Below are 26,433 nucleotides of genomic sequence, written 5' to 3' on the forward strand. Positions count from 1 at the left end.
CGTTCATTTCCTTAGTGGATTTCTCTAAGAAGTTGGCAAACTGGCTACTGCTGCTCGCTGGGTCCTGAGAGCTGAGGCCTGGAGCCCCCAACCCATCCTCAGCATGAGGGAAGCCACAGGGTCTAGAGGGGGGTAGCTGTCTGCTGGACCTTTATCCTCATCTTGGAAGAAAGACCAAGATGTCTCCAGACTTTGTCATCTTACAGGCAGCAGCAGACTCTGGGTTTTCTTTTACTTGGACATGGCTGGGAAAAAGGAAGAAGCCAGATTGATTTGTGGGACTAAATTTTTCTTCAGACTTTTCCTTCGTGCCATCTGTGAAAGAAAGGGTGCATTAATTAGTATTATTATTCTATAAGAACATTATTATTCCATAAGGACATTCTTCTATAAGGACAGTTTTCCAATTTCACTACTATAGAGAACTTTTAACCCTCACTAGTCAATGTAATCCAGGTGTGGTGGTCCACACCTGTAACTCCAGTACTTGGGAGGCAAACATGGGAGGATTGCAGGTTCAAGGACAGCCTCACCAACTTGTGAGGCCCTCAGACACTTAATGAGCCTCTGTTTCAAAATAAAAACAAAAAGGGCCGGGCATGGTGGCGCACGCTTGTAATCCCCGCGCTTGGGAGGCTGAGACAGGAGGATCGCACAGGTTCGAAGCTAGCCTCAGCTACTTAGTGAGGCTTTCAGCAACTTAGTGAGACCGTTTCCAAATAAAATATAAAAAAGGTCTGGGAGTATAGCCCGGAGGTAGAAAGCCTCTGGGTTCCACTCCCAGTACCACCAAAAAAAAAAAAAAAAAAAAAAAAAAAAAAACTACCAAAAAACAAAATAAAAACAAAAAGGGCTGTGAGTGTCGCTCAGAGGTAGGAATGCCCCTGGGATCAATCCTGGGTAGAAAGAAAGAAAGAAAGAAAGAAAGAAAGAAAGAAAGAAAGGAAGGAAGGAAAAGAAAAGGAAAGAAAGAAAAGAAAGAAGGAAGGAAGGAAAGGAAAGGAAGGAAGGAAGGAAAGAAGGAAGGAAGGAAGAAAGAAGTCAGCTGGGCATGGTGGTGCATAGCTTGTAAGTACTTGGGAGGCTGAAACAGGAGGACCATAGGTTTGAAGCCAGCCTCAAAAACTTAGCCAGGTCCTCTGCAACTTAAGTTTCCAAATAAGAAAAAAAAATCAGACTAGAGGTTTAGCTCAGAAGTAGAATGCCTCTGGATTCAATCCCCAGTGCCACACACACACACACACACACACACACACACACACACACACACACACCTCATTTGCTTCACATTCCTGTGTGTTTGCAGGCAAGAGTGTTAAGATGTTAAGGTAGGAGTGTTAAAGAAAAGTGGGGGGCAAAAACAGAAGGTATAAAACGACTTAACTGGATAGTTATCCATTCTAGGGATCAGCTGCGTGGTATGGAAGGGTTGGTTCAAAGCAAAACAAGCAAAACTTGGCTAATAATTGATGCTGTATATTAATCACATTAGAGTCCACTGAAATCAAAGCAAGCCGTGGTCACACAAATGAGAAATGTGTGTCTGTTTTGAGTTGGATATTTTTGGGAAAAACATAATTTAATTGGATCAAGAAATACATAATTTTGTCAGTAATGTCCAACCAGCATTTGCAAAGGGCACTATGTGGACACCATATATTTATGGAAAATCGGTGGCTTTGGTTATATGATTTTGCAACACACATCGATGTGATTTTGTGGGCTGTTAGAAGAAAGAAGAAAAAGAAAAAAAGAGATGCACAAATTCAGAAGGTAAGTAAAAAGAGCAAGAAGCAGAATGGGGTGGGGGTACGGCTCGGTGCAGAACACTCGCCTCGCTTGCACAAGGTCCTGTGTTCCATCCCCAGCACCATAAAAAAGAAAAAAAGTAAAAGAAATAGATTTGCTCACTCAGATTCCTAGCTGCTATCTGATTTTTTCCTTCTCTATCTAGCAAAGTCATGATTTCTGGGACATATGAAACTGGAATATTAAAGCATGAACTGAGGCCAGTGTGGTGGTAAACACCTGCAATCCCTGTTTTTGGGAGTCTGAGACAGAAGGATTTCAGGTTTGCATCCAGCCTCAGCAACTTAGTGAGACTCTGCTCAAAATAAAAACTTACGAAAGGGGCTGGGGGTAGATCTCAGAGGTAGACTATCTCTGAGTTCAATCCCCCGTTCCAATAATAACAATAACAACAATAACAAAAATAATAATGGTTGGGGTATAACTAATAAGTAGAATGCCCTAGGTTAACCCCTAATACCAACAATAATAATAACAACAACAATAAATAAAAATAAAAAGGGCTGGGGTATAGATAAATGGTTGAACATCCCTGGGTTCAATCCCTAGTAACACATACACAGGGGAATATGAACTGAAATAATTTCAGGCCTAGGATGTTTCTGGGAAGAGAGAGATAATTAAAATCCAAACAGAGGGAATAGCTGCGGAATTAGAATCGACTGTAGCATTAGTAGAAACGTACTCTTTCATGTTGAACGTGAACCCCCTTCTTCTTCCCGGAAATGCCATCTACTGAGTCCCTCTGTGCTTCTGAACCAATGAGCGGAAGGAACCTTAGGCTAGTGGGGCTCGGTACCTGGGAACCAGGAAGAAAGGCCAAGTTAGACATACTTCATGTGGTTGCTTTTGGAATGTAGATTTCAGGAGTAGGGAGTGAGGGGCAAGAAGAGTCATCTATTTCAAGTCACAACCGCTCCTAGTTGGTCATTGTTAATTATTTAAAATATATATATATATATACATGTTAGGTAGGGAAATACTAAGAATTGAACTCAGGGGTGCTCTTCTTCTGAGATAAACTCCCAGTCCTATTTCATTTATTTTATTTCTATTTTTAAACATACTTTTACTTATTGGTGCATTGTATTTACACATCGTAATGCAGTTTAGAGCGCTAGGGACACATATGCACACTTGGTGAGAACCCCCGGCTTCCTCCCCTCCCTAGACACCATATTAAAATTGACACTGCTATTTTCACATATGTACATAACATCAGTGGAACTGTTTCCTTCATTAATTCTTCACACTCCCAGTCAGACCCCCTCCATTGCCCCACTGGGGTTTTCCCTTCATTATCTAAAGTCCCTCTTTTATCCTAATTGCTCCTTAGCGCCTGCATCTGAGAGAAAATATATAATCCTTCACTTTCTGTCACTGGCTAATCTCACTTAATGTTCTCTAGGTCCATCCATTTTCCTGCAAATAACATAATTTTTTTGTTTTTGTTTTTGTTTTTTTTTTTGGTGGTGGTACTACGGGTAGAACCCAGGGGCTTTCTACCTCTGGGCTATACTCCCAGACCTATTTTTTTACATTTTATTTGAAAACAGGGTCTAAGTTGCTGAGAGCATCACTAAGTAGCTGAGGCTGGCTTCGAACCTGTGTGATCCACTTGTCTCAGCCTCCCAAGCGCGGGGTTTACAAGCGTGCTCCACCATGCTTGGCTTTTTTTTTTTTTTTTTTTTTTTGCCAAGTAGAATTCCATTGTGTAGCTATCCCGTAATTTTGTAATCCATTCACCTGTTGATGGACACCTACGTTGGTCCCATAACTTAGCTCCTGTAAATTGTGCAGCTATAAACAAGGATATGCATGTATCACTATGACATTCTGATTTCAGTACCTTTGGAAAGATACCTAGTAGTGGTATAGCTGGATCATGTGGTGGATCCATCCCCAACTTTCTGAGGAATCTCCACACTGATATCCATTGCACTAATTTGTAATCCCACCAACAGTGTATAAGAGTTCCTATTGCTTCACATCCTCACCAACATTTATTATTGTATTCTTGATGATTGCCAATCTAACTGGGGTTAGATGAAATCTCAGTGTAGTTTTGATTTACATCTCCCTGATTGCTAATCATATTGAACATTTTTTCACATATTTCTTGGCTATTTGTATTTCTTTTTACGTGAAGTATCTATTTAGGTCAATTACCCATTTCTAGATTGGGTTGTTTTCTTAATGTTAAGTCTTTTAAGTTATTTGTATATTCTGAATATTAGTTCTCTATCCAGAGAATGTGCTTTGTGAATATATATATATATATATATATATATATATATATATATATATATATATATATATATTTGGTGGTACTGGGGTTCCTGGAAGCCCTTCTACCTCTGGGCTACACTCCCAGACCTATTTTATATTTTTATTTAGAAACAAGGTCTCCTAAGCCAGCGCACGTGGCTGGCTTCGAACCTGCACAATCCTCCTGTCTCTGCCTCCCAAGCGCAGGGATTACAAGTATGCGCCACCACGCCCGGCTATTCTTTATCTAGAATATCACAGATATTCTGTGATATTCTAGATAAAGAGAATCTTCCATTCTCTAGGCTCTCTCTTTAGACTCTTGATGGTTTCCTTTGATGAACAGAAACTTTTTAATTTAATACCATCCTGTTTATTAATTCTTGTTTTAATTTTCTGACCTATGGAGTCTCATTGAGAAAGTTTCTACCAGTGAATATATGTTAGAGTGTTGGTCCTATGCCCTCTTCTAGTAAATTGAAAGTCTCTGGTCTAGTTTCTGGGTCTTGAATCATTTTGAGTTGACTCTTGTGTAGGGTGATTTGTTGGAGTTTAATTCCATTTTTCTACAAATGGATAATCAGTTTCCCCAATACTCTTTGTTAAAAAGGCTATCTTTTCTTCAGCATATGTTTTTATCATCTTTGTAAAAAAAAATTGCCTATAAGAGTATGGATTTGTTTCTGTATCTCCTGTTCTGTTCCATCACTCTATATGCCTATTGGATTTTTTTTTTTTTTTTTTTTTTTTTGTGGTACTGGGGGTGGAACCCAGAGGCTTTCTACCTCCGGGCTATACTTCCAGATCTATTTTATATTTTATTTGGGAACAGGGTCTCACTAAGTTGCTGAGAGCCTCACTAAGTAGCTGAGGATGGCTTTGATCCTCCTGTCTCAGCCTCCCAAGCGTGGGGATTACAAGCGTGAGCCACCACGCCCAGCTTAAGTGTCTACTGGATTGTAAAAAAAAGCCAATACTGTGCTTTTTTATTACTGTAACTTTAGTATAATTTAAATTCAGGTATTGTGATGCATCCTGCATAGTTCTTATTGCTGAGAATTGTTTTGGCTATTCTTTTGTTTTTCCATATATATTTTAGTACTAATTTTTATAGCTCTGTGAAGAATGAATGACATTGTTATTTTAATAGGGGTTGAATTTAATCTGTAATTCACTTTGGGTATGGCTAAAAATCAGAATGGCAACTTTGATATTTATTCTGCCTACTCAAGAACATGGGTGATCTTTCTATCTTCTAAGATATTCTTCAATTTCTTTCTTTGGTGTTTTATAATTTTTGTAGTAGAGGTCTCTTACCTCCTTGGCTAGAGTTTTGAGTACTATATTGAAAATTAATGTTCATATGGGGCATCCCTGTCCTTTTCCTGGTTTTAAAGGGAATTGCAGTTTTTCCCCATTCAAGATGATGTTGGCTTTGAGTTTGCTGTATACTACACTTATGATGTTGAGATTAGTTCATTCTATCCTGATTTTCTGCAGTGTTTTCAATGAAAATCAATGTTCGATATTGTCAAATGCTTTTTGAGCATTTCTTAAGATGATCATGTAATTTTTGCCTTTAGTTCTATTCATCTGGTGAAGTACATGTATTGATTTGCATATTTTGAATGAGCTTTGAATTTCTGGAAACCAACTTGGTCATGGTATAAAAATTTTTTGATATGGATTTGAAGGCATATTACTAGTACTTTGTTTAGAATTTTTGCACTTATGTTCATCAAGAATATTGGTCTCTAATTTTATTTTCTTGAGGTATCTTTATTTGGTTTGGGTATTAATGCGCTACTTCATAGAAGGAGTTTGGAAGAATTCTATGTCTATTTCACAAAATAACTTGTGAAGAATTGGGTTTAATTATTCTATAAAAGTTTTGTAGAATTCAGCTGGGAATCCATCTAGACCTAGGCTTTTCTTTGATGACAGTGTACCAGTATTGGGAAGAGGCATCAAAATGTATTAATGTACCAGTATTGGGAAACATTTTCAATTTTCAAAATATATCTTCAGTAGTAAAAAAAAAAAAAAAAAAGCCAGGAGCTTCAAGGAAAGGGCTTCGGATTTCCAGGCACCAAGGGTAATTAGTGAGAGAATAGAAGAAGTCCAAAAGCCTAGGGTCTTTTTACATTTCGAAGAGAAACAAACTTCCTCAAGGATGTGGGGGAATCCCAGACTCCCAATAAGCAACTTAACACATTTTGAAGTGTAACAAAAGGTGTGGGGTCTGTGTCAACAGTGCAGTTTTATAAGGAGGAATCTCCATATAGAAAGACCTGACCCAGAGAAAGGACACATCTAGTTGGGTCAGAAGACTGGCTATAAAATACTCTGTATCCAGGAATCCTCAGTGACTTCTTTACAGGCACCCCCCCCCCATATTATCCCACGTTAGGGATAGTATAGGGCTGTATTAAACTATATTCTATATTTCCATCTTTGTAATAATAAACTCATTTAAGCTTTCAGCAAGAGTTTGGACTAGTGTTTTATCTATACCTAGTTCAAAACAAGAACCCTCTCACTGGAACAATTTTGGGGGCCTAATAGGGTCCCTGGAACAGTTTTTCCAACCATAACAACATGATTGTTATTATTGTCAAATGCTTTTGGAGATTTATTAAGATGATCATGTAATTTTTGTCCTTCATTCTGTTGCTGATTCAATCTTTTTGCTTGCTATTGGTTGATTTAGGTTTTTAATATCCTCTTGGTTCAGTTTAGGTAGGATGCATGTGTCTAGAAATTTGTCAATTTCTTATGTTTTCCAGTTTATTGGAAGTATAAGTTTTCACAATAGTTTCTGATGATCCTCTGAATTTTCCTGTTGTCTCTGGTGATGTTTCCTTTTTCATTTCCTAAGTTTAGTAATTTGGGTTGATTGTCTTTCTTTTGGTTAGGTTGGATAAAGGTATGTCCATCTTGTTTATCTTTTCAAAAGCCCAGCTTTTTGTGTTGGCCTTTTGAATTTCTTTTCTTATATCATTAACTTCTGTTCTGATCTTATTTATTTCCTTCCTCTACTGGTTTTGGGATTAGTCTGTTCCTATTTTTCAAGGGCCTTGAGGTAGGTATATCAATGGGTTGTTTATCTTGTGACTTCCTATTTTTCTTATGTGGATTCTCAATGCTGTGCATTTTCCCCTTAACACTGCCTAGTGTTCCATAGGTTTTTGGTATATTGTGTCTCTAGTTTTATTTAATTAAATGAATTTTTAAATTTCTCTCCTTATTTTTTTCTATGATCCAGTCCTCATTCAAAAATTATCCAATTTCCATGTATTTATGTAATGCCTTTGGGGCTTCCTGCTGTTGATTTCTACTTTTATTCCATTATGATCTGAAAGAATCAAGAAATTATAGTAATTTTTTAAAATTTGCTGGTACTTGCTCTGTGGCCAAGAATATAGTCTACTTTGGAAAATCTTTCATGAGCAGTTGAGAATGTATATTCAGCTATTGTTGATTGGAATATTCTGTACATGTCTATTAGATACTTTTGGTATATAGTGTTTTTTAGGTCTGAAGAGTATTTACTAATCTATTATCTGGAATATCAATCTAGTGATGTGAGAAATGTGTTAAATTCTCCCAATATTATTGTGTTGGGGGTGTATCTGAGTCTTAATGTTCTCAAGAGTTTGTTCTATAAAAGTGGATGAACCTATATCTGGTGCATAAATATTTAGTATCATTATATTTTCTTGTTAAACTGTTCCTTTTATCAGAAAGAATTGACTCACTTTGTCTTTTCTGATAAGTTTTGGTTTAAAGATGCATGGAGGTCTTTTCAGTCCTCTGCTATTTGTGCTTCTTCTGGCTCAACTACATTCCAACTCTTTCTTCTATTGAATCCTGACTGCTTTTCTTCTGCCAAGAAAGCGGTCTTCCTGCTGGTTGAATTCCAAGTCTCAAAGCAAAAACACACTGACTTCCTCTATTCTACCATCCTTAATTTATATAAATAAATATATATGTATATGTATGTGTGTGTATGTATGTATGTATGTATGTATATATGTATATATGTATATATATATATATATATATATATATATATTTTTTTTTTTTTTAAGACAAAGTCTCACTAAGTTTTTAAGGGCCCGGATTCATCATTGAGGCTGTCTTGGGACCTGTGATCCTCCTATCTCTGCCTCCCAAATACTGAGATTGCAGGTGTGTGCCACCATCCCCAGTATAATTGTTATTTCTTAATAGACTGCTGTTAGCATCATCTGTTAGCTTAAGTTTTTATATCATTATAATGAGCATGTCCTTGTAAAAGAGAGATAACATTTAAAATATAAGTGTAAGCCAGGCATGGTGGTGCATGCTTGTAATCCCAGCATTTGGGAGGCTGAGACAGGAGGATCACGGTTCAAGGACAGCCTTAGCTACTTAGTAAGGCCCTTTGCAACTCATTGAGACCCTGTTTCAAAATAAAGAATAAAAATTAGGATTGAGGGTATAGCTTGGAGGTAGAATGCCCTGAGTTCCATCCCAGTACCACACACACAAAAAAAATCTGTTTCCTTTAAATAGCTCCAAAAAAATGAAATTTAAGTGTATGTTGAGATATTTAGTAGTTGGTTTATTATTTCTTGATTCATTAATTAGTTCTTTAAAACAAGTTAAAGAGGAGGGGGAGACGTGGAGGTAGGGATCTGAAAGGAAGGCAGAGGTCAGCACTGGGACTATCACAGAGGTAATGACAGTCCAATAATGTTTAAGGCAAGTTATTTGACCTGTTTGTGGTATAGAAAGAGAATGTGGTTGGGAAAATGAGATCAAAGAGTGGGGGCGAGGTTAGACCAGAGAAAGTCATATACCATACGACTTATGGGTTTTATCCTGTAGGTGATGAGCCATCAGGTTAAAATTCCTATAGAACAGCAGAAAGAAGTGATTCAACCCACTAACACATGAAACCCAGGGCTCATCTGGGATTGGACACCACATGTACACAGAAATATCAGTGGGTTAGGTTACATGGCTTCCCCAAACCTTACTTGGTATGCAGGATCCCATTCCTATGGGAAGTCAGATTTTGTGTTGTTACCCCTCTAGTCCTAGGAACCTCTGACTCACCCTGTATATAGGTAGAGAACCAAAAACAATCCCTGCCTCTCTGTTTTCAGTCAAGAAACCTTCCAGGGCATATCTGCGAATCTGCAAAACAAAGGAATGAATGTTTAATGGAAAAAACTCTGTCCATCAGTGGTAGAATACCTGGTTCAAATCCCAACTCTTTCACTTATTGACTTTTTCTCCTTGATTTTTAGGCATTCTTTATGTATGCTGGATACTAATATTTTGTGAGTTGTGGTGTTACCAAGGATAGAATGGATTTGGACAGATAGACAGATGCTGTGGAAGAGGCAGACTCCTGGGTGAACTGAACTATAGGGACAGAAGCCCAAGAGGAAGGTAGGTAGCCACAAGTTAGTAATGGGAGGTAAGTTGAGGCAGATGTGTTTGGTTTATTTTGTGCAAAAGTTTGAGGAAGCTGGGCGTGGTGGCACACGCTTGTAATCCCGTACTTGGGAGGCTGAGACAGGAGGATCGCACAGGTTCGAAGCCAGCCTCAGCTACTTAGTGAGGCTCTCAGCAACTTAGTGAGACCCTGTTTCCAAATAAAGTATAAAATAGGTCTGGGTGTGTAGCTCGGAGGTAGAGAAACCCCTGGCTTCCACCCCCAGTACCACACACACAAAAAAAAAAAGTTTGAGGAAATCCACAGTAATTAATTCATTCTAATTCTTTAGCTTCATGCTATATCCATTTTCTTGAGTGTTAAAAATTAGAATAAGCCGGGCGTGGTGGCGCACACTTGTAATCCCAGCATTCGGGAGGCTGAGACCTGGAGGATCGCGGTTCGCGGACAGCCTCAGCTACTTAGTGAGGCCCTCTGCAACTCAGTGAGACCCAGTTTCAAAATAAAGAATAAAAAATAGGGCAGGGGGTGTAGCCCGGAGGTCAAATGCCCCTGGGTTCCATCCCCAGACCCGCAAAAAAAAAAAAAAAAAAAATTAGAATAGACAGCAGTATACAACAGTATACCTTCCTCTCCTAATTCTGCCCTGAAGAAAATTGTGTGAAAGGTAGAATAACAGCTCCCAAAGCTGTCTGCATCCTGTTCTCCCCACCCCCAGCCTGTGAACGCCATGAACTGACTTGGCCAAGAAGACTTGACAGATGTGACTAATGGTGAGGACCTGAGCTAGGGAGATTTTCCTGGGTTATCATAAGCGTGCCCAATCTAATCAAGTGAATGTTTTGAACATTCTCAGTTTACTTTTATTTTAATATTTTTATTAGTGCATTGTAATTATACATTGTAGTGAGGTTCAAAGTGATGCAATCATACAGGCACACTGCACTTGGTGGTATGACCCTCTGTGTCCCACTCCACCTCTGAACCCCTCTCCAGATACGTTAGTGAGCTGAGGACTTATCCCTTCCTATATGGACATGGCATTATTTGATGTTTCCTCCATTAATTCTCCTTTTTCTCCTCCCCTCTCCCTGCCCCTCCCACTCTTCCACTGCTCTCTCTCCTCATTTAACTGAAGTCCCCTTGTTTCCCATTTTCTCTCCAGCTTCCACATATGACGGAAAACACACAACCCTTGACTTTCTGAGACTGGCTTATATCACTCAGGATAATATTCTCTAGCGTCATCCATTTTCCTGAAAATTACATAACTTTGTTCTTTTTGTTCTCCATTTTGTGAATGTACCACATTTTCTTTATCCATCTGTCTATTGATGGACACCTAGGCTGGTTAATCACATGAATCTTTAAAAGCAGCCAGCCAGAGACATGTGATATTCCTGGCTTTGAATTTGAAGAATGAGGACACAGACTAAACGTGGAATTCTCCCTGAGAGCTTCCAGGAAGAAATGCAGCGATGGTGATGCATCAATTTAAACCAGAGAGACTCAGGTCAGACTTCCAATTCACACACTTATGAAATCATTGATCTGTATATTTTGAAGGGTACTAGAGCTTGAGCCAGGGGTGTTCTACCTCTGAGCTATATCCCCAGCCATTTATATTTTGAATCATGGTCTCACCAAATCACTAAATTGTTGAAGCTAGTTTGAAACAATGATCCTCCCGTCTCAGCTTCCCAAGTACTGGGATTACAAGTATGTGCCACCATGCCCAGTTTAATCTGTATTCTTTAAGCCACCAAATTTGTGATAGTTTGTAACAGCAGCTATATAAAACTAACACACCAATTCAGAAAAGCAAAAGCAAAACATTTTTGTTTTGTTTTGTTTAGTTACCTTGGGAGAAGAAAGAGACTTGAAAAACTTAAAATCCTGTTCCACTTCAAAGGCCTTGAGAGGTGTGCGTTTGAAGAGTAACGACATGGAGCTTATCTTTTTCCATCTGCACAAAAAATACACATGAAGAGTTGAGTACGTACTCACACCTTTATTCCTTGCCAACTACACCGGCATTCACTATGTCCTTCCTCTCTGCTCCCTAGACACCTTCTTGCTTGGCACTACTTCCAATGATGCTCCCTCTGCGCCCAATTTTTATTCTATTTAGTGTCTCAGATTCCCTGCTAGGGGCAAAATGGTGTTTCTTCTTCTGTCTGCAGATCTTATGTAATTAAATTCATCCACGGTCACTTGAAAAAACAAAACCGTATAGTAAAAATGGGGAGACCTCTTTTATACAGTCAGTGCTTGACTTCTGTGTGGCCTATGGAAGCTTCCCCTATAGTTAAAACAAATTTATATATGTATTTAGAAAATCATAACCAAGCACTAAAACATTTGAAAGGACATTAAGCAATATGTCCTAAGATGAAGTTATTCTACAGAACGAGGCCCGTTTTATTACAGGCGAGCATAATGATTTAGCGATAGCATAACGTGAGTGAGATCCGCATTTAACCTCTCTCGAATATACCACGTTTTCCTACTTTCTTATCCGCCATGCACACCTATTCCCACTGTTTGTAATAATCTCCATTTGTTCCTCTTTGGTTATTTCACAGATATCTCTTGAGTGTCTACTAAGTGCTGACACTGAATTAAGAACTAGGGACACAAAAATTCATAAAACAAGACCTTAGTCCTCAAAGAACTCACTGTAGAATGAATAAGTAATCTAGCACACGTTAGAACACATTGTCTTAAGTACTGAGATACATAATGTTTAAGGCAAGAAATCACCCCAGGGACAGGACTGGGTAACTTTGCCTGTGGGGCCTGGCTCTATGCCGAGGTCTCTTCCATTTTTGCTGGCACTCTTCCCCGGTGCTTCTGGATGCCCTGAAAGTCCAGCCTTGGGCACACAATGGAGTTTGGCAGTCACCTTTTTGATTGTCCCCAAAGCATCTGGATTTCTACCTGAATTCTGCATGGTCACAGCCTTTCAACTAGCCTTTGTATTAGATAAAGGCATTGGGCCTGCCCTCTTCTGACTCATTTTGGGTTCCCCTAATGGGGTTGTCCATCAACAGCCCTCTCCAGTGCTTCCCACTTGGGATCATATAGTTGGCTCGCCAAGCTCCAACCGGCACGGTCAGCTCCCATCTGGCGAGGTCTGGACTCCTGAGGGCTACATATGTAGACATCTACCATCTAAGGTTGAGATGTGCTGACAGTGACACCAGATGAGTACCAATCTCTCCCACTATGACAAAGGCCCAAAAGCAGAAAATAGCTTTTTGCTGATTCTTTTTTTTTTTTTTTTTTTTTTTTTTTGGTGGTACTGGGAATGGAACCCTTCTACCTCCGGACTACACTCCCAGACCTATTTTTATTTGGAAACAGGGTCTCTTAAACCAGCAAGGCTGGCTTCGAACCTGTGTGATCCTCCTGTCTCTGCCTCCCAAGTGTGGGGATTACAAGCATGTGCCAACACGCCCGGCCAGATTCTATTTTTATTGGAGAACTCTTTTCCCTCGTCTGTGCTTTGAAGCATGTTCATGTCTCCCCAAAAGAAGCACACTAATGAAACAAACTTTTCTTGTACTCTAGAGCTATTTGTTTTCTTTAAAAAGCAACTGGGCACGGTGGCACATGCTTGTAATACCAGTGCTTGGGAGGCTGAGACAGGAGGATCGCGCTGGTTCGAAGCCAGCCTCGCTGGCTTAAGAGACCTTGTTTCCAAATAAAAATATAAAATAGGTCTGGGAGTGTAGCCTAGAGGTAGAAGGGTTTCCAGGAACCCCAGTACCACCAAAAGAAAAGAAAAAAAAAAGAAAATAGGGCTGGGGATTGTAGCTCAGAGGTAGAATGCCCCTAGGTTCCATCCCCAATACTGGGGAAAAAAAAGGCAAACCATATTAACTAATTTGTGTGTATGTGTATGTGTGTAGGGTGCTGGGGATTGACCCCAGGGCATCTACCTCACAGCTACACATCCAATCCTAATTTTTTTTTTTTCGGTACTGGGGATGGAACCCAGAGGCATTCTGCCTCCAAGCTGCAACCCCAGCCCTATTTTTTATTCTTTATTTTGAAATAGGGTCTCAATGAGTTTCAAAGGGCCTCACTAAGTAGTAGCTGAGGCTGTCCTCAAACCAGAATCCTCCTCTCAGCCTCCCAAATACTGGGATTACAAGCATGCACCACCACGCCTGGATCTATTTTTTAATTTTGGAAACAGTCTCACTGAGTTATGAGAGACTCATTAAATTGTTGAGGCTGGCTTCAAACCTGCAATCCTCCTGTCTCAGTCTCCCAAGTACTAGGATGACAGATGTGTGCCACCACACCTGGCTTAACTGTGACTTTTTATTCTGACTATCTTGCCTCCCTCTTTTCCCCTTCTCAGCCTCTCATGGTTTCTATCACATATTCCAGTGAATTTACCCACATAATAATCCTGAAGACCCCCAAAACACAGCAATAAGGAGATAGAAACATTAATCACTGTGGTTTGATCAATATGGATTCTATACATGTATTGAAATAACACACTGTACCGCCTAGATAAGTACAATTATTATGTGATAATTTTTTGTGTGTGATACTGGGAATTGAGCTCAGGGGCATTCTACCTCTGAGCTACATCCCCAGCACTATTTTTAATCCTTTATTTTGAAACAAGGTCAGTAAGTTGCAGAGGGCCTCACTAAGTAGCTGAGGCTGGCTGTGAACCTACAATCCTCCTGTCTCAGCCTCCTAAGTACTGGGATTACAAGGGTGTGCCACCATGCCTGGCTGAAAAAGAATTTTTTTTAAATTTTAAAGAGAGAAAAAAGTTAACTACCCTGATTTGATCATTAAATACTAGACAAATTTATGGAATTAGGACTCCATGCCCCATAAATGTGCACAATTACAATTTTAAAGTACCCTATATTATCTTCACCTCGTATTGCCTCCATTTCTCAGCCACTGCAATGTGATTTTCAACCATTGTTCCACTGAAACTCTTTTCTCTGGAGTCATTGGTGACTTCCTCACGCCAGCCCGGAGTGTTCTTTGATGGACTGACCTCGCTCCCACGTTGGACATGTGGGTCCCTCTCTGCCTCTTCACTTGCAGCCCTCCACCTCCTGGAGTCCCTGTGCCACTGTGCTCTTCCTCTCAACAGCTCTTTCTTACCAAGGGGTTTCACTAGTATCTCCTTCTCCAACTGATCTTTAGAGGCAGCTTCTTTATTTAGTCCACACTTTTCTGGTTTTTTCACTCAATACAGAAGACCTGCCTGACTTATTCACAGTGAAAATACTACTATGATAATGACTCCAAAATCTTTGTCTACAGCTCTTTCCTTTTTTAGAGAAATGGACAGATCTATTTGGGTGTTTATTAAATACTTCCATCTCTATGTATCATAAGGACCTCAGACTTAAACATGTCCCAGACTAAACTAAGGATCTAAGTTGCTGAGGCTGACCTCAAATCTGCAATTCTCCTGTCTCATCCCCCAAGTACTGGGGATTAAAGGTGTGCACCACTGTGTCAGGCTCTAACTCAGTACATTTTCCTTTATACCTGCTTTTCCTGTTGTGTATCTTGTTACAATGAATTCTTTAAAGTTTAAAATTTTTACATTGGCCTATAAAAAAGTCCACTGAGATGTTTCCCCTACAGACTGTTCTAGCTTTGTCTTCAGTGTTTGGCCTTTTACTGGACTAGTTAAAAGATTGTATCACAGCTGGTGGTACACACTTGTAATCTCAGGACTTGGGAGGTTAATAAGATCACAGGTTCAAGGCCAGCTTCAGCAATTAGTGAGACCCTGTTTCAAAATAAAAGTATAATTGGGCTGGATGTATAAGTCAGGTCCTCTGTATTGAGTGAAAAAAACAGAAAACTATGGACTAAATAAAGAAACTGCCTCTAAAGATCTCCACTAGCACACACATGCAAATGCACACACACATGTGCGCGCGCGCGCGCGCACACACACACACACACACGGCAATATCATAGTCTCTTCTTGTTTGGTGCCTCTGCTTAGGCAATTGCCTCCTTGATCTCTTTTGGTTAAATCCAATTTACTCTTCAGTTATTAAGAACCAGGTGTTCCTGATAGTATTACTACACTAAATTATAGTTTTTTTTTGTTCATACCTTTCTCCCTTCCACCAGGTTGAAAAATTATTAGAAATTTCTGGTATTTTCACTTTTGAATTCTTCATGTCTAGCCCAGTGTCATGGTATAGTACTTTAATTCTTATCTGTTCATTAAAAAAAAATGGTCTCACCTTTCCCGGTCAAATATTAGAGGATATTCATATTTTGGCTTCTTTTCTGTGAACTTGCTTTCCTCCTTTATTTCTAAGGGCAATTCATTCACATCACAAGGCAAGATGAAATCACTCGTTTGTGATAATTCAAAGGTCCGTCGCTGTCCAAAATATCCACAGTAGTGGCCATTGAGGGCATGCCAGAGCCTGGGGAGGGTTAAGGAGGGAAGGAGAAGCAGTTGCTGGAATCAAGGAGAGTGATCGGTCACCTTTTCATAGTTTACTTGTAGGTTGAGCTGGTCTACCAAGGGTGTTAAACTTGAGTCCAGAACTTCATACTGAGTACTACAGAGCTAATCATCACGTAAAATTGTATTCTAACCCAGGACCTCGACCGTATTAGGCAAGTGCTCTATCATTGAGCTACATCTCCATCCCGTATTGTAAACACTTACATCACAACTCTAACCTACAACTTTTTGGGGAACTGTCATTTTATACTCAAATGCTCTACCACTGAGCTATACTCCCTAGAAAATGTCACTTTGAATTTATGTTTGTACTAGTCATTATCGGAAAATGAGGAATAAGTTTTTCACAAAATCACATCTCCTTAGATGTGTTTAATTAGAATGCACATTGATAAAGTCTGTTAGTTACATCAGACGTTGGAATGGGCTATCTCTCAGCTGTATACTTAAAAAAAACCTACCACCAATAGAACTGGTGAGAGGAGGGATGTAGGGATGCCTTTAGTAATGCCAAATTTCTCTTAACCTTCAGGAACAATATAATGCCAAATTCCTTTCAACCTTCAGGAATAACCTTCCACCACCATGAAAACAACATCCTGGTCTATAGCTGAGCTGTGATACAGGGTAGCAGTACGCATTCCTTCAACACTGATTTACTCCAAAAGGGTCCTCTAAATAGCCCATGTGGCTTAAAATAATGTTGAATAGCATTTGCAGAAGTGTGTGTGCGTTATAGTATAAAAAGATAGCAGAGTATTTGGAAGACCTTCCTTTTGTGTCTTGATTTCAACTTCAGGGTAACAAATGATGGAAACAGTAATGATGTGCAATTGTGCCATAACTCAGAAAGAGAGGGACAAGATAAAGGAACTAAGAGTGAATTCTACAAAGCCCAAGCAGTATCTCGCCTCAAAGAGGCAGATACCAAGGAGAAGCAGAAGCAGAGCTGTCAGCCTGCACTCCCCACACATGAAATGTCCTAAGGACCAAACATGGACTTTCCACATCCCCTATTCACTTTAGTCTCCAGCACACAGAAGTGCTGAGGTATTGTCAGAGCCTTTACCCAGGGACATGAACCAGCCCCTTAACCCACTAAATTCCAGGTTTTCAATTCTGCAAATATTTCAGCAAAATCAACAGAGGCACATTAAAATTAAAATAGGTTGAAAATCTAGACCTTATATATCTTATAGATATAAAAATTTATATTTCAAATGCTCTAATGCTCTAATCATTCATCTATTACTTTTCTCAAAAGAGTAAGCTTCCAGCCAGGCGGGCTGGCACATGGTTGTAATCTCAGCATTTGGGGGACTGAGACAGGAGGATTGGGTTCAGGAACAGCCTCAGCTACAGAGTGAGGTCTTTGCAACTCAGTGAGACCTTGTTTCAAAATAAAGATAAAAAATGGATCTGGGGATGTAGCTCAGAGGTAAAATGCCCTTGGGTTCCATCCCCAGTACATCAAAAAATAAAATAAAAAACTATTCCAAAGTTATCATAAATAATATATTTGTCATTGAATTTAAGTTGTTTTCTTCTTTCGGTACAGGAGACTGGATACAAAGGCATTCTACTTTCAGGGTATATCCCCAGCCCTTTTCTGTTTATCTTTGAAGCAAGACCTTGCTAACTTGCTGAGGCTGTTCTAGAACCTATGATTCTCCTGTCTTTGCCTCCCAAGTACTGGAATTGCAGGCACCACCATACCAGGCTAAATTCATGCTTTTAAGAGCATAATTCATAACCATGATTTTAAGACATTTCAAATCAACAGCAATTTGTCTCTAGAAATGCCATGATAATTTTTCTCTTTATATATGCATCCATATTTTTAGTCTTTTGTCTGTATGTACTTAGCATTATCTAGGCAATTAAAGAACAAGTAGGTTTTCTAAGTTAATCACACGGTTAATAAAATAAACACTTTTATTTAACTCACTCACTTTTTTTTCACAGTACTGGGGATTGAATCGAGGGGCATTGTACCTCCAAGATACACTCCCAGCCCTATATTTTATTCTTTATTTTGAAACAGGGTCTCACTGAGTTGTGGAGGGCCTCAATAAGTATCTGAGGCTGGCCGTGAACCTGTGATCCTCCTGTTTCAGCTTCCCAAGTCCTGGGATTACAAGCAAGTGCCACCACACCTGGCTCACTCACTCACTTTTCTCAGTATTAGATGCTGATTAGAATTTTAGTTTATTTATTGATTTTTTTTTTTTTGGTGGTACTGGGAATGGAACCCAGGGGCCTTCTACCTCCGGGCTACACTCCCAGACCTATTTTTTATATTTTATTTGGAAACAGGGTCTATTAATCCAGCTGAGGCTGGCTTCGAACCTTTGTGATCCTCCTGTCTCAGCCTCCCAAGCGCGGGGATTACAAGCATGCGCCACCACACCCGATGTTTATTTGTTTTTTAGGGGGTTTTGTTTGTTTGTTTTTGAGACAGGATCTTGCTATGTTGTCCAAGCTGGTCCAAGAGATCCTCCTGCTTCAGCTTTCCCAGCCGCTGGGACTATAGGTGTGCACCATGATGCCTGGCTAGATGGCTGTTCTATGACTGTTCTATGACTTCTGATCCCAAGCCTCCTTCTGTGATCTTCTTTACACTAGCTCTCTGAGATGCCTATATTATATTACTTAGTTCTTAGAGACAGTTTTTATAAAAAAAAAACCCACTTCTATTAAAATATTATTCCTTGCTAGGCGTTGTGTCGCACCCTTGTAATCCCCACGCTTGGGAGGCGGAGACAGAGGATCGCGCAGGTTTGAAGCCAGCCTCAGCTGGTTTAATAGACCCTGTTTCCAAAAAAATATATAAAATAGGTCTGGGAGTGTAGCCCGGAGGTAGAAGGGTTTCCAGGAACCCCAGTACCACCAATATATATATATATATATTTTTTTTTCCTTTTAATATAGATGAATATGCACCTTGTTTTTTTTGTGTGTGGGGGGGTCTAGGAATGGAACCCAGGGGCATCCTACCTCTGAGCTATACCCCCTGACCTATTTTTATTCTTTATTTTGAAACAGGGTCTCACTAAGTTGCAGAGTACCTCACCTAAGTAGCCGAGGCTGTCCGTGAACTGTGATCCTCTGGTCTTAGCCTCCTGAATTCTGGGATTACAAGGGTGTGCCACCACGCCCAGCTTGCATATTGTTTTACTTGCACACAGAAAAAAAATCCAAATCAGTGATGGCCTTCTGAAAACCATCAACTTGTCATCCAGGCATGGTGCGCACACCTGTAATCCCAGTCCTTGGGAGGCTGAGGCAGGAAATTGCAAGTTCAAGGCCAGCCTCCAAATTTAGTGAGATCCTGTTTCAAAATAAAAAGTACAATTGGGCTGGGTGTTAGCTTAAGAGTAGAATGTCCTTGGGTTGAGTCCCAGTATCACACACACACAAGTTAACTTATTTATTCTAACCAGTTAGAATCAATTAGATTAATTCTAATCAGCCAAATACTTCAACTTCAGTGTTAAAGACTTTGACCTTTCCTACTCAAAACCCTGAGCTCTGGATGAAGCCACCTTACTTTACCTCACGGAGCCATCGATGGAAGCGGTAAGGACCACCTGCTTGTCCTCCACGTAGATCACTTGGATAATTTCTAAGGCGTGAGCACGCCAGGAGAGCAGCTGCTTGAGTTTCTAGAGGGCAACAACAGGATGTGTCACGTGAATTAGGGAAGACACGTGACCTCAGCAAAACCACTTCCCACCAAAGGGCTACGTTCACGCCTGGATGTTGGACATCTGCACTGATGACCTAGTCCCTCCCCAGTTAGCTCTCCTCTTCTTAGGGAGGTACCCAAAGCCCCCACGTCCATCAGCAGATGAATAGATTGTGAAACTGTGGCATACAGACACAAGGGATTTTACTCAATCAAAAAGAAGAGCAAAATTACGTAATCTGTAGGAAAATGGAGCTAGAGAATATTATGCTGAGTGGGATCAGCCAATTTCAGAAAGTCAAGGTTCATATTTTTTGTCTCATATGTGGAAGCTAGAGAGAAATTAAGAAACAAAAGGGACTCCAGATAAATGAGGAGAGAGAACAGGAGAATAAGAGGAAGGGGGCCGGTGGAGAGAGGTGGGGAAGAGAGGAGACTTGATGAGGAAACAGTTCAAATAATGCTATATAATATATATAAAGTTTTCAATACTGATCTCAATACCATGCATGGGGAGGGGAGGAGCGGGGGACCTAGGGGCCACACCAAGTGCTCTGTGCAATGTATTTCTATCATTCGGAACCTCATTATGATGTACAATTACAATGCACCAATAAAAGCATATTAGAACAAATTTTAAATACAAATAATAAAAAGATTTATTAAATGCACATACTCCCGGAAGAGGAAGTACCATATGTCTTTAGCAATTGACCATGGGATGATTGAGAACTGGCAGTTCCTTTAGTTGGTGGTCAGTGGATGACTAGCTGAAAAAAGGTGCCTTGGAAGAGGTTGTGGGGAAACCGAGAATGAACATAATCAGGCAGGAGAGGACTCTGAGCTGGGAGGCAGGGGCCAGAGGCGAGACGCAGAAATGCTTTTCTGTTTACAAATCTCATGGAGAGAACAGACTGGCTGCTTTGCTCTTCATTTAGTATAGGGGTAGGAGGTACATACTATAAAGGATTAATAGAAAGAGTGGGCCTATTCTCTTAAAAAAAAAAAAAGAAGAAGAAGCCGGGCGTGGTGGCGCATGCTTATAATCCCAGCATTCGGGAGGCTGAGACAGGAGGTTTGTGGTTTGCAGCCAGCCTCAGCTTCTTAGTGAGGCCCTTTGCAACTCAGTGAGACTCTGTTTTAAAATAAAGAATAAAAAAAGGGCTGGGGTGTAGCTTGGAAGTAGAAAGTCCCTGGGTTCCATCCCCAGTACCACACACACACACAAAAATAGGCTTGATGGTATGTTCTCTCAGTTTGTCCTAAATTTGGAGCCCCTGATGAGCCTTGGAAGACATTCACTTTTGAAATTAATAATATTTTATTTAACCCACTATGCCCTAGATGTAGTAATTTACCAATATAATTTACCAGTATAAAACTTAGTTTGCATTCTTATGCTTTGTACATTTTCAAAATCTTGTATATAATTACATTGATAACACCTCTCAATTTGGATTAGTCACTATTTTTGGTGATAGTGAAAACTGAACCAAGGTCATTCTACCTCTGAACTACATTCCTAGCCCTATTTTATTTTTATATTTTGTTTTTGTTTTTTGGTGGTACTGGGGTTCCTGGAAGCCCTTCTACCTCCGGGCTACACTCCCAGACCTATTTTATACTTTTTTTAAAAATGTGGAAACAGGGTCTCTTAAGCCATCAAGGCTGGCTTCGAACCTGCGCGATCCTTCTGTCTCCGCCTCCCAAGTGCAGGGATTACAAGCGTGCACCACCACACCCGGCTTATTTTTATATTTTGAAATAGGATCTTGCTAGGTTGATGAGTCTCACTACTTGCTGAGGCTGTCCTCGAACCTGTGCTCCTCCTGTCTGTGCCTCCTCTGGATTACAGGCCTGTGGCACCACACTTGGCTGAATAGTCACATTTCAGGGGCCAATACTCACATGAACCTCAATTGCAATGAAAAGGCACTGACTTGCACCTTGCCACTGTCTGGCACTTCTCCTTGTAGAGGAGTGTTGTGATCCTCTGCTAGTGTCCAAATTCTCTATTCCTTTTCTTATAGATTAGATCAAGACACACCATCAGCAGAATTTGCTCATTATCAAAGATTAAACTACGAGACCAGCACAATGCTGGGTACTAGATAAAGGGCAACATAGGCTGCTAGGAGGAGGTTAATTCACCATTCACCTAGACACCAACTTTGACAATAGGAGTGGTCAGTCTTTTTCTTCATAGCATTTAACACAAATACTAATTTCCTGGATTTCCTTACTTGTATTGTGTGTGCATCTGTTTCTTCCTTCTTCCATGAAGGAAGAAATTACATCTACCTGTTTGCCATTATATCCCCAGCAAATGCATGGGATATGTATCTGTTAAATCCATAACCATGTAGTGATTGTCAGCCTCAACCGGCTTGTCATCTTGTTACTGTGTTTTCCAGTTAGTGGAAAACATTCCACATTTTCTCAATAAAAGTAAGCAAGCACTGTGCCCAAAACAGTTTCTCATAGCCTACTCCAACAATTAAAAAGTAATTCAAAGTTCCCCACTAGTCAGAATCTTAAAATTTGGTCTTCATCTACTTTCTTCCTCCAACACATAACAAAATCAATAGTGGTTGAGACACAAGTTAACAAGTGTAAAAAGTAAGCCTTTCCATCATCCCCTGAAGGAAAGAAGAGTGAAGACTGTTTCCTACTACACAGTCAACGGAGACTTGGTACTTCAGAGCTCTGGAGACTTCAGAAGTGCCTTTGGCAATCCATTTTAAACAACAGAAATATTAACATAGTAGCTATGATAAAAGAAAACTTAAAACTGGCAAATGTACCGAGTTTTTTAAAAAGCCAAATAAAACACCACGTAATAACTATTGGTGAAACCAAAGGAAGGGGGGACTTATTCTTCAACAAGAGAAATAACATTGTGATGTAGAATCCTTTTGCTAATCTTTTTTTTTTTTTTTTCTGTACCAGGAATTGAACCCAGGGGCATCCTACCTCCCACCTACACTCCCAGCCCTTTTGAAACAGGGTCTCACTGAGTTGCAAAGGGCCTCAAAAGTAGCTGAGGCTGTCTGTGAACCTCCATCTTTTGTCTCAGCAGAATGCTGGGATTGCAGGCATGTGTCACCACACCCAGGTCTTTTGCTAATCTTGAGACTGTATGGAATGTAACATCTTGAAAAATGCCAGTAGAGAATGAGAAGCTCTTATAATTTTATTCTATCTGCAATAAAATTGTAGTTTAATAATATTGGTATTAAACAAATCATAGTAGTTTTGTGATTTTTAACACAAAACTCTCTAACTCCTAGTCCAGTGCTCCCTGTTTTCTAAACTACCAGTGTACATAAGCTTTTTGTTTTTTAATACTGAGCATTAAGCCCAGGGCTGCTCTACCATTGAGCTACATCCCCAGCTGTTTTTCTTTTGACACAGTGTCTGGCTAAGTTGCTGAAGCTGGCCTCAAATTTACAATCCTCTTGCTTCAGCCTCCTGAGTTGCTGGGATTACGGAACCACACGCTACCACATTTGGCACAGCATAAGCATTTTGTATCATTTAAAATATTTACTTATCTTCTGCGTATAAATCTTTTAACAACTGAATCATGTTTAATATGCACTAAAAAAATTACTTTTTCTTTTCTTCTGAGGTGAGATTTCCAGGGCTGGGGTAATCAGCCTCTTCAGTATGTTTTTCTTTTCTTTTAACATGGTCGCCTTGGTAACCGCTGGCATCACTGCCTTGGAACAGCGGGGTCCTGATCCTCCTGGTGCCTTCTCTTCTTCCTTTTCTTTGGCTCTTCCTCCCAGAGGTCACGCACATTACCACTGCACCCCGGGTCTTCCTCCTCCTTTGGAGTAACATCTGCAGAATCTGTTAGTTCTGTGGTGCCATTATTTACTTCAGACATTTCTGGGTCTTTTTTTTTTTTTTTAGAGCTTTTTCAACAGATTTCTTAGTGCTGGTTTCTGCCACTTCTTCAGAAACATCAGAACACTTGGGTTGTAAACTAGTAATATTCAGTTTTCCTCGAATGCCGAATACTCCAGCAGCATCCGAGTCTAGACGCAATACTTCAAATTCTAGTTCGGTGCCCACATTTATCTCCAGGACTCGCCACTACTGAGCTGACATCTGCTCGGGTTTAGGGATGGAAACATTAAAACACCTGTGTACTAAACAGCCAATGTGGCTACAAGACAGTTTGTTAACTGTACCCAGAAGATTTTGCAAGCTGGGTGTGTGGTGGCACACGCTTGTAATTCCAGCATTTGGGAGGCTAAGACAGAAGAATCGCGGTTTACAGACAGCCTCAGCTACTTACTGAGGCCCTCTGCAGCTCAGTGATCCCGTTTCAAAATAAAGAATAAAAAAATAGGGCTTGGAGTATAGCTTGGAGGTAGAATGCTCCTGGGTTCCATCCCCAGGACCGCAAAAAAAAAAAAAAAAAAAAAAAAAAGATTTGCCTTGGTTCAGGGCTAAAAATAACAACAACAACAAAAAAAGCGTCAATGTTAAGATGAATGTGTCCTTGTTCATTATATATATCTCCCAGTTCACGGACAACTTTGATGTTATCATATGCAACAGGGACACCTCAAAGGCTCTTGGAGTAGTGCAGGAGCTCAGCGACCAGTTGCTCGGGTGGCGGGCGAAAGGGCAAAGTGCTTTCGTGCAGCTGGGCCACCTGGCGGGAGTAGTGGCTGTTCACCAGGAAGCGTAGGCCAGCAGCTTCAGCAAGTGAGGACGCTGGCAGGTCCCATCCCCACCCCTCCAAGGCCGCCCTCAGCCGCAGCGCCTCAGACCCACCAGCAGTGGAAGACACTTCTAAACCGTGAGAATTAGAGCTGTTGACCAACTTGCTCTGCAGCAAGACCAGTTCTGAGCATCTTTCCTCTCTATCACTGATGAACCTGTTACTAAGAGGACTCTTCCTCCTGGGTTATCCACCTACCAGCCTGTGTCCTGGCCTCCTCTGAGTCTCCTGATTCATTTAGACTTTAACTGAGTTTAAGCATAATACCTCCTAATTTTCTTGGCCTTCTGACTCAATTCCCCTTGGCTGTTCTTAGCAAGCCGGTTTAGGGTAAAATATACCCTTTCTCATTTCATATTGTTTCAAAGGTGGTTGAGAATATCTGCTCAGGTGGTCATGATGGAGCACGCTTGTAATCCCAGTACTTAAGAGGCTGAGACAGGAGGACCACAAGTTCCAGGCTAACCTCAGCAACTTAATGAGACCATGTTTCAAAATTAAAAATAAAATAGAATTGGGGGTGTAGCTTGGAGGTAGAATGCCCCTACATTCAATCTCTAGTACCATATGCAATAGGGATTAATAATTAATCAATTAATTACATCAGTTAATCTGTCTACCATCTATTTATCTCCGGTCATCTGAGGTTTGTTTCTTTGGTTAGGATAGCATTCTCTAAGGCCAATGTTTCTCTAACATGGACCCTAGCTGTAAAAAAGTTGATGTTTTACTTTACATCCTGGTAAACATGCACATGCTTCTGAAACAATTTTTACAAAAGGTTCTTAACCTATGTAAAATGTAGGCTGATACTGTCTGCTCTATTGCATATCATTCCATTCCATTGTATCTTTGTAAAAATACTGTTGCAGCTCATTGATTTCATGACCCCTTAATGGATTAGAAACTAGGACTGTGATCATCTGCATGCTTTTGTTTCAGTGGAGAGGCCCTATCTTAGACTATCTGCATTGCAAGGACATTCTTTTTAGTAGTGATGTTGGGAGAGAGCAAGGTTCTCCTCTGACTTACAGACTGATGAGCGAGGCTCTCTCTGCAGCTGCCTCATGTAGCTGGACCTGGTTCAACACAGGTTAGTCTATGAGACAATGGGGCATTTATAACCAGTCACATACAGATGGGATAATCACATTATACAAGTACTGAAAAGGTGAAATGCTACTGAATATGAAAAAGAATTTATTTACTTACTTGAGGTACTAGGGATTGAACCCAAGGACATTTTACCACCGACAATCACCCCCAGTCCTATTTTATTTTTATTTGGAAACAGAGTTTGACTAAGTTGCTGAGGCTGGCTTTGAACCTGGGATCCTCCTGTCTCAGCCTCCCAAGTACTAGGAGTATGTGCCACCACACCTGGCTACAAGTCCTTTTTTGGTGAAATCTTTACTTAGTGTTGGGTGGATATCTACATACACATAAGAAGTTAATTTTTGCTTGGCTAAATGTCTTATTATTTAAAGTTTATTGGTGCATATAATTGTATATAACAGTGAGGTGCATAGTGATACATTCATATAAGTGCATATGTACATGTTTATAAAATAAGGATGGTGACATTTACACTGTATTAACACTAAAAGAGATTAAATGTACTTAAATTATAAAGAGGATTTAGGCTATATATATGAGGAAGAGTTTCTTGAAAATAATGGTTTTGCATTAGGTTTGCAAGAAAAGGTTATGGAATGTCTATAAGGATACGTAAGAGCAGTAGTCTGACAAGGAGTAGATAATCTCTGAAGTTCTTTAAATTCTGGGTTTCTGCAGAGACTCAAATACACCAAACAGGAAGGAGATGGGACGGGAGAAGCAGCTGGCTTGCTCCCCGCCAGTGCCTATTCCACCAGATCATGGTTCTTTGTCTTACAGCTCAAACTGCAACCACTATGTGACCACAGGGAGTCTTGCATGTCTATCTTTTCTAGTTCTAGCCCAGAGACAAGTTCGATCAATGTATGGTGATT

At 40.2% G+C, this 26,433-nt stretch overlaps 1 protein-coding gene and 1 pseudogene across 2 annotated transcripts in view; both read right to left on the bottom strand.

The window, feature by feature from the left end:
• Positions 1-231: 231 nt before the first annotated feature.
• WDR64 (WD repeat domain 64) overlaps positions 232-26,433 on the bottom strand; it is a gene marked incomplete at both ends in the record, with an annotated part of 128,869 nt that continues 102,667 nt past the window's right edge. The window contains 6 exons of the mRNA XM_080699412.1: positions 232-315; positions 2,495-2,608; positions 9,181-9,261; positions 11,387-11,492; positions 15,784-15,972; positions 19,572-19,681. Of these exons, the coding sequence (XP_080555538.1) occupies positions 232-315; positions 2,495-2,608; positions 9,181-9,261; positions 11,387-11,492; positions 15,784-15,972; positions 19,572-19,681 (684 nt within the window). The remainder of the gene's footprint in view (positions 316-2,494; positions 2,609-9,180; positions 9,262-11,386; positions 11,493-15,783; positions 15,973-19,571; positions 19,682-26,433) is intronic.
• Positions 19,766-24,679, bottom strand: LOC308265551 (DNA-directed RNA polymerase I subunit RPA43-like; annotated as a pseudogene). Its single transcript has 4 exons — positions 24,641-24,679; positions 24,153-24,550; positions 23,318-23,920; positions 19,766-19,883 (listed from the first exon to the last, which is right to left on the bottom strand). The product of its transcript is annotated as a DNA-directed RNA polymerase I subunit RPA43-like (transcript).

Source organism: Muscardinus avellanarius (genome assembly GCF_963383645.1).
Source record: "Muscardinus avellanarius genome assembly, chromosome: 7".
Taxonomy (NCBI): Eukaryota; Metazoa; Chordata; class Mammalia; order Rodentia; family Gliridae; genus Muscardinus; species Muscardinus avellanarius.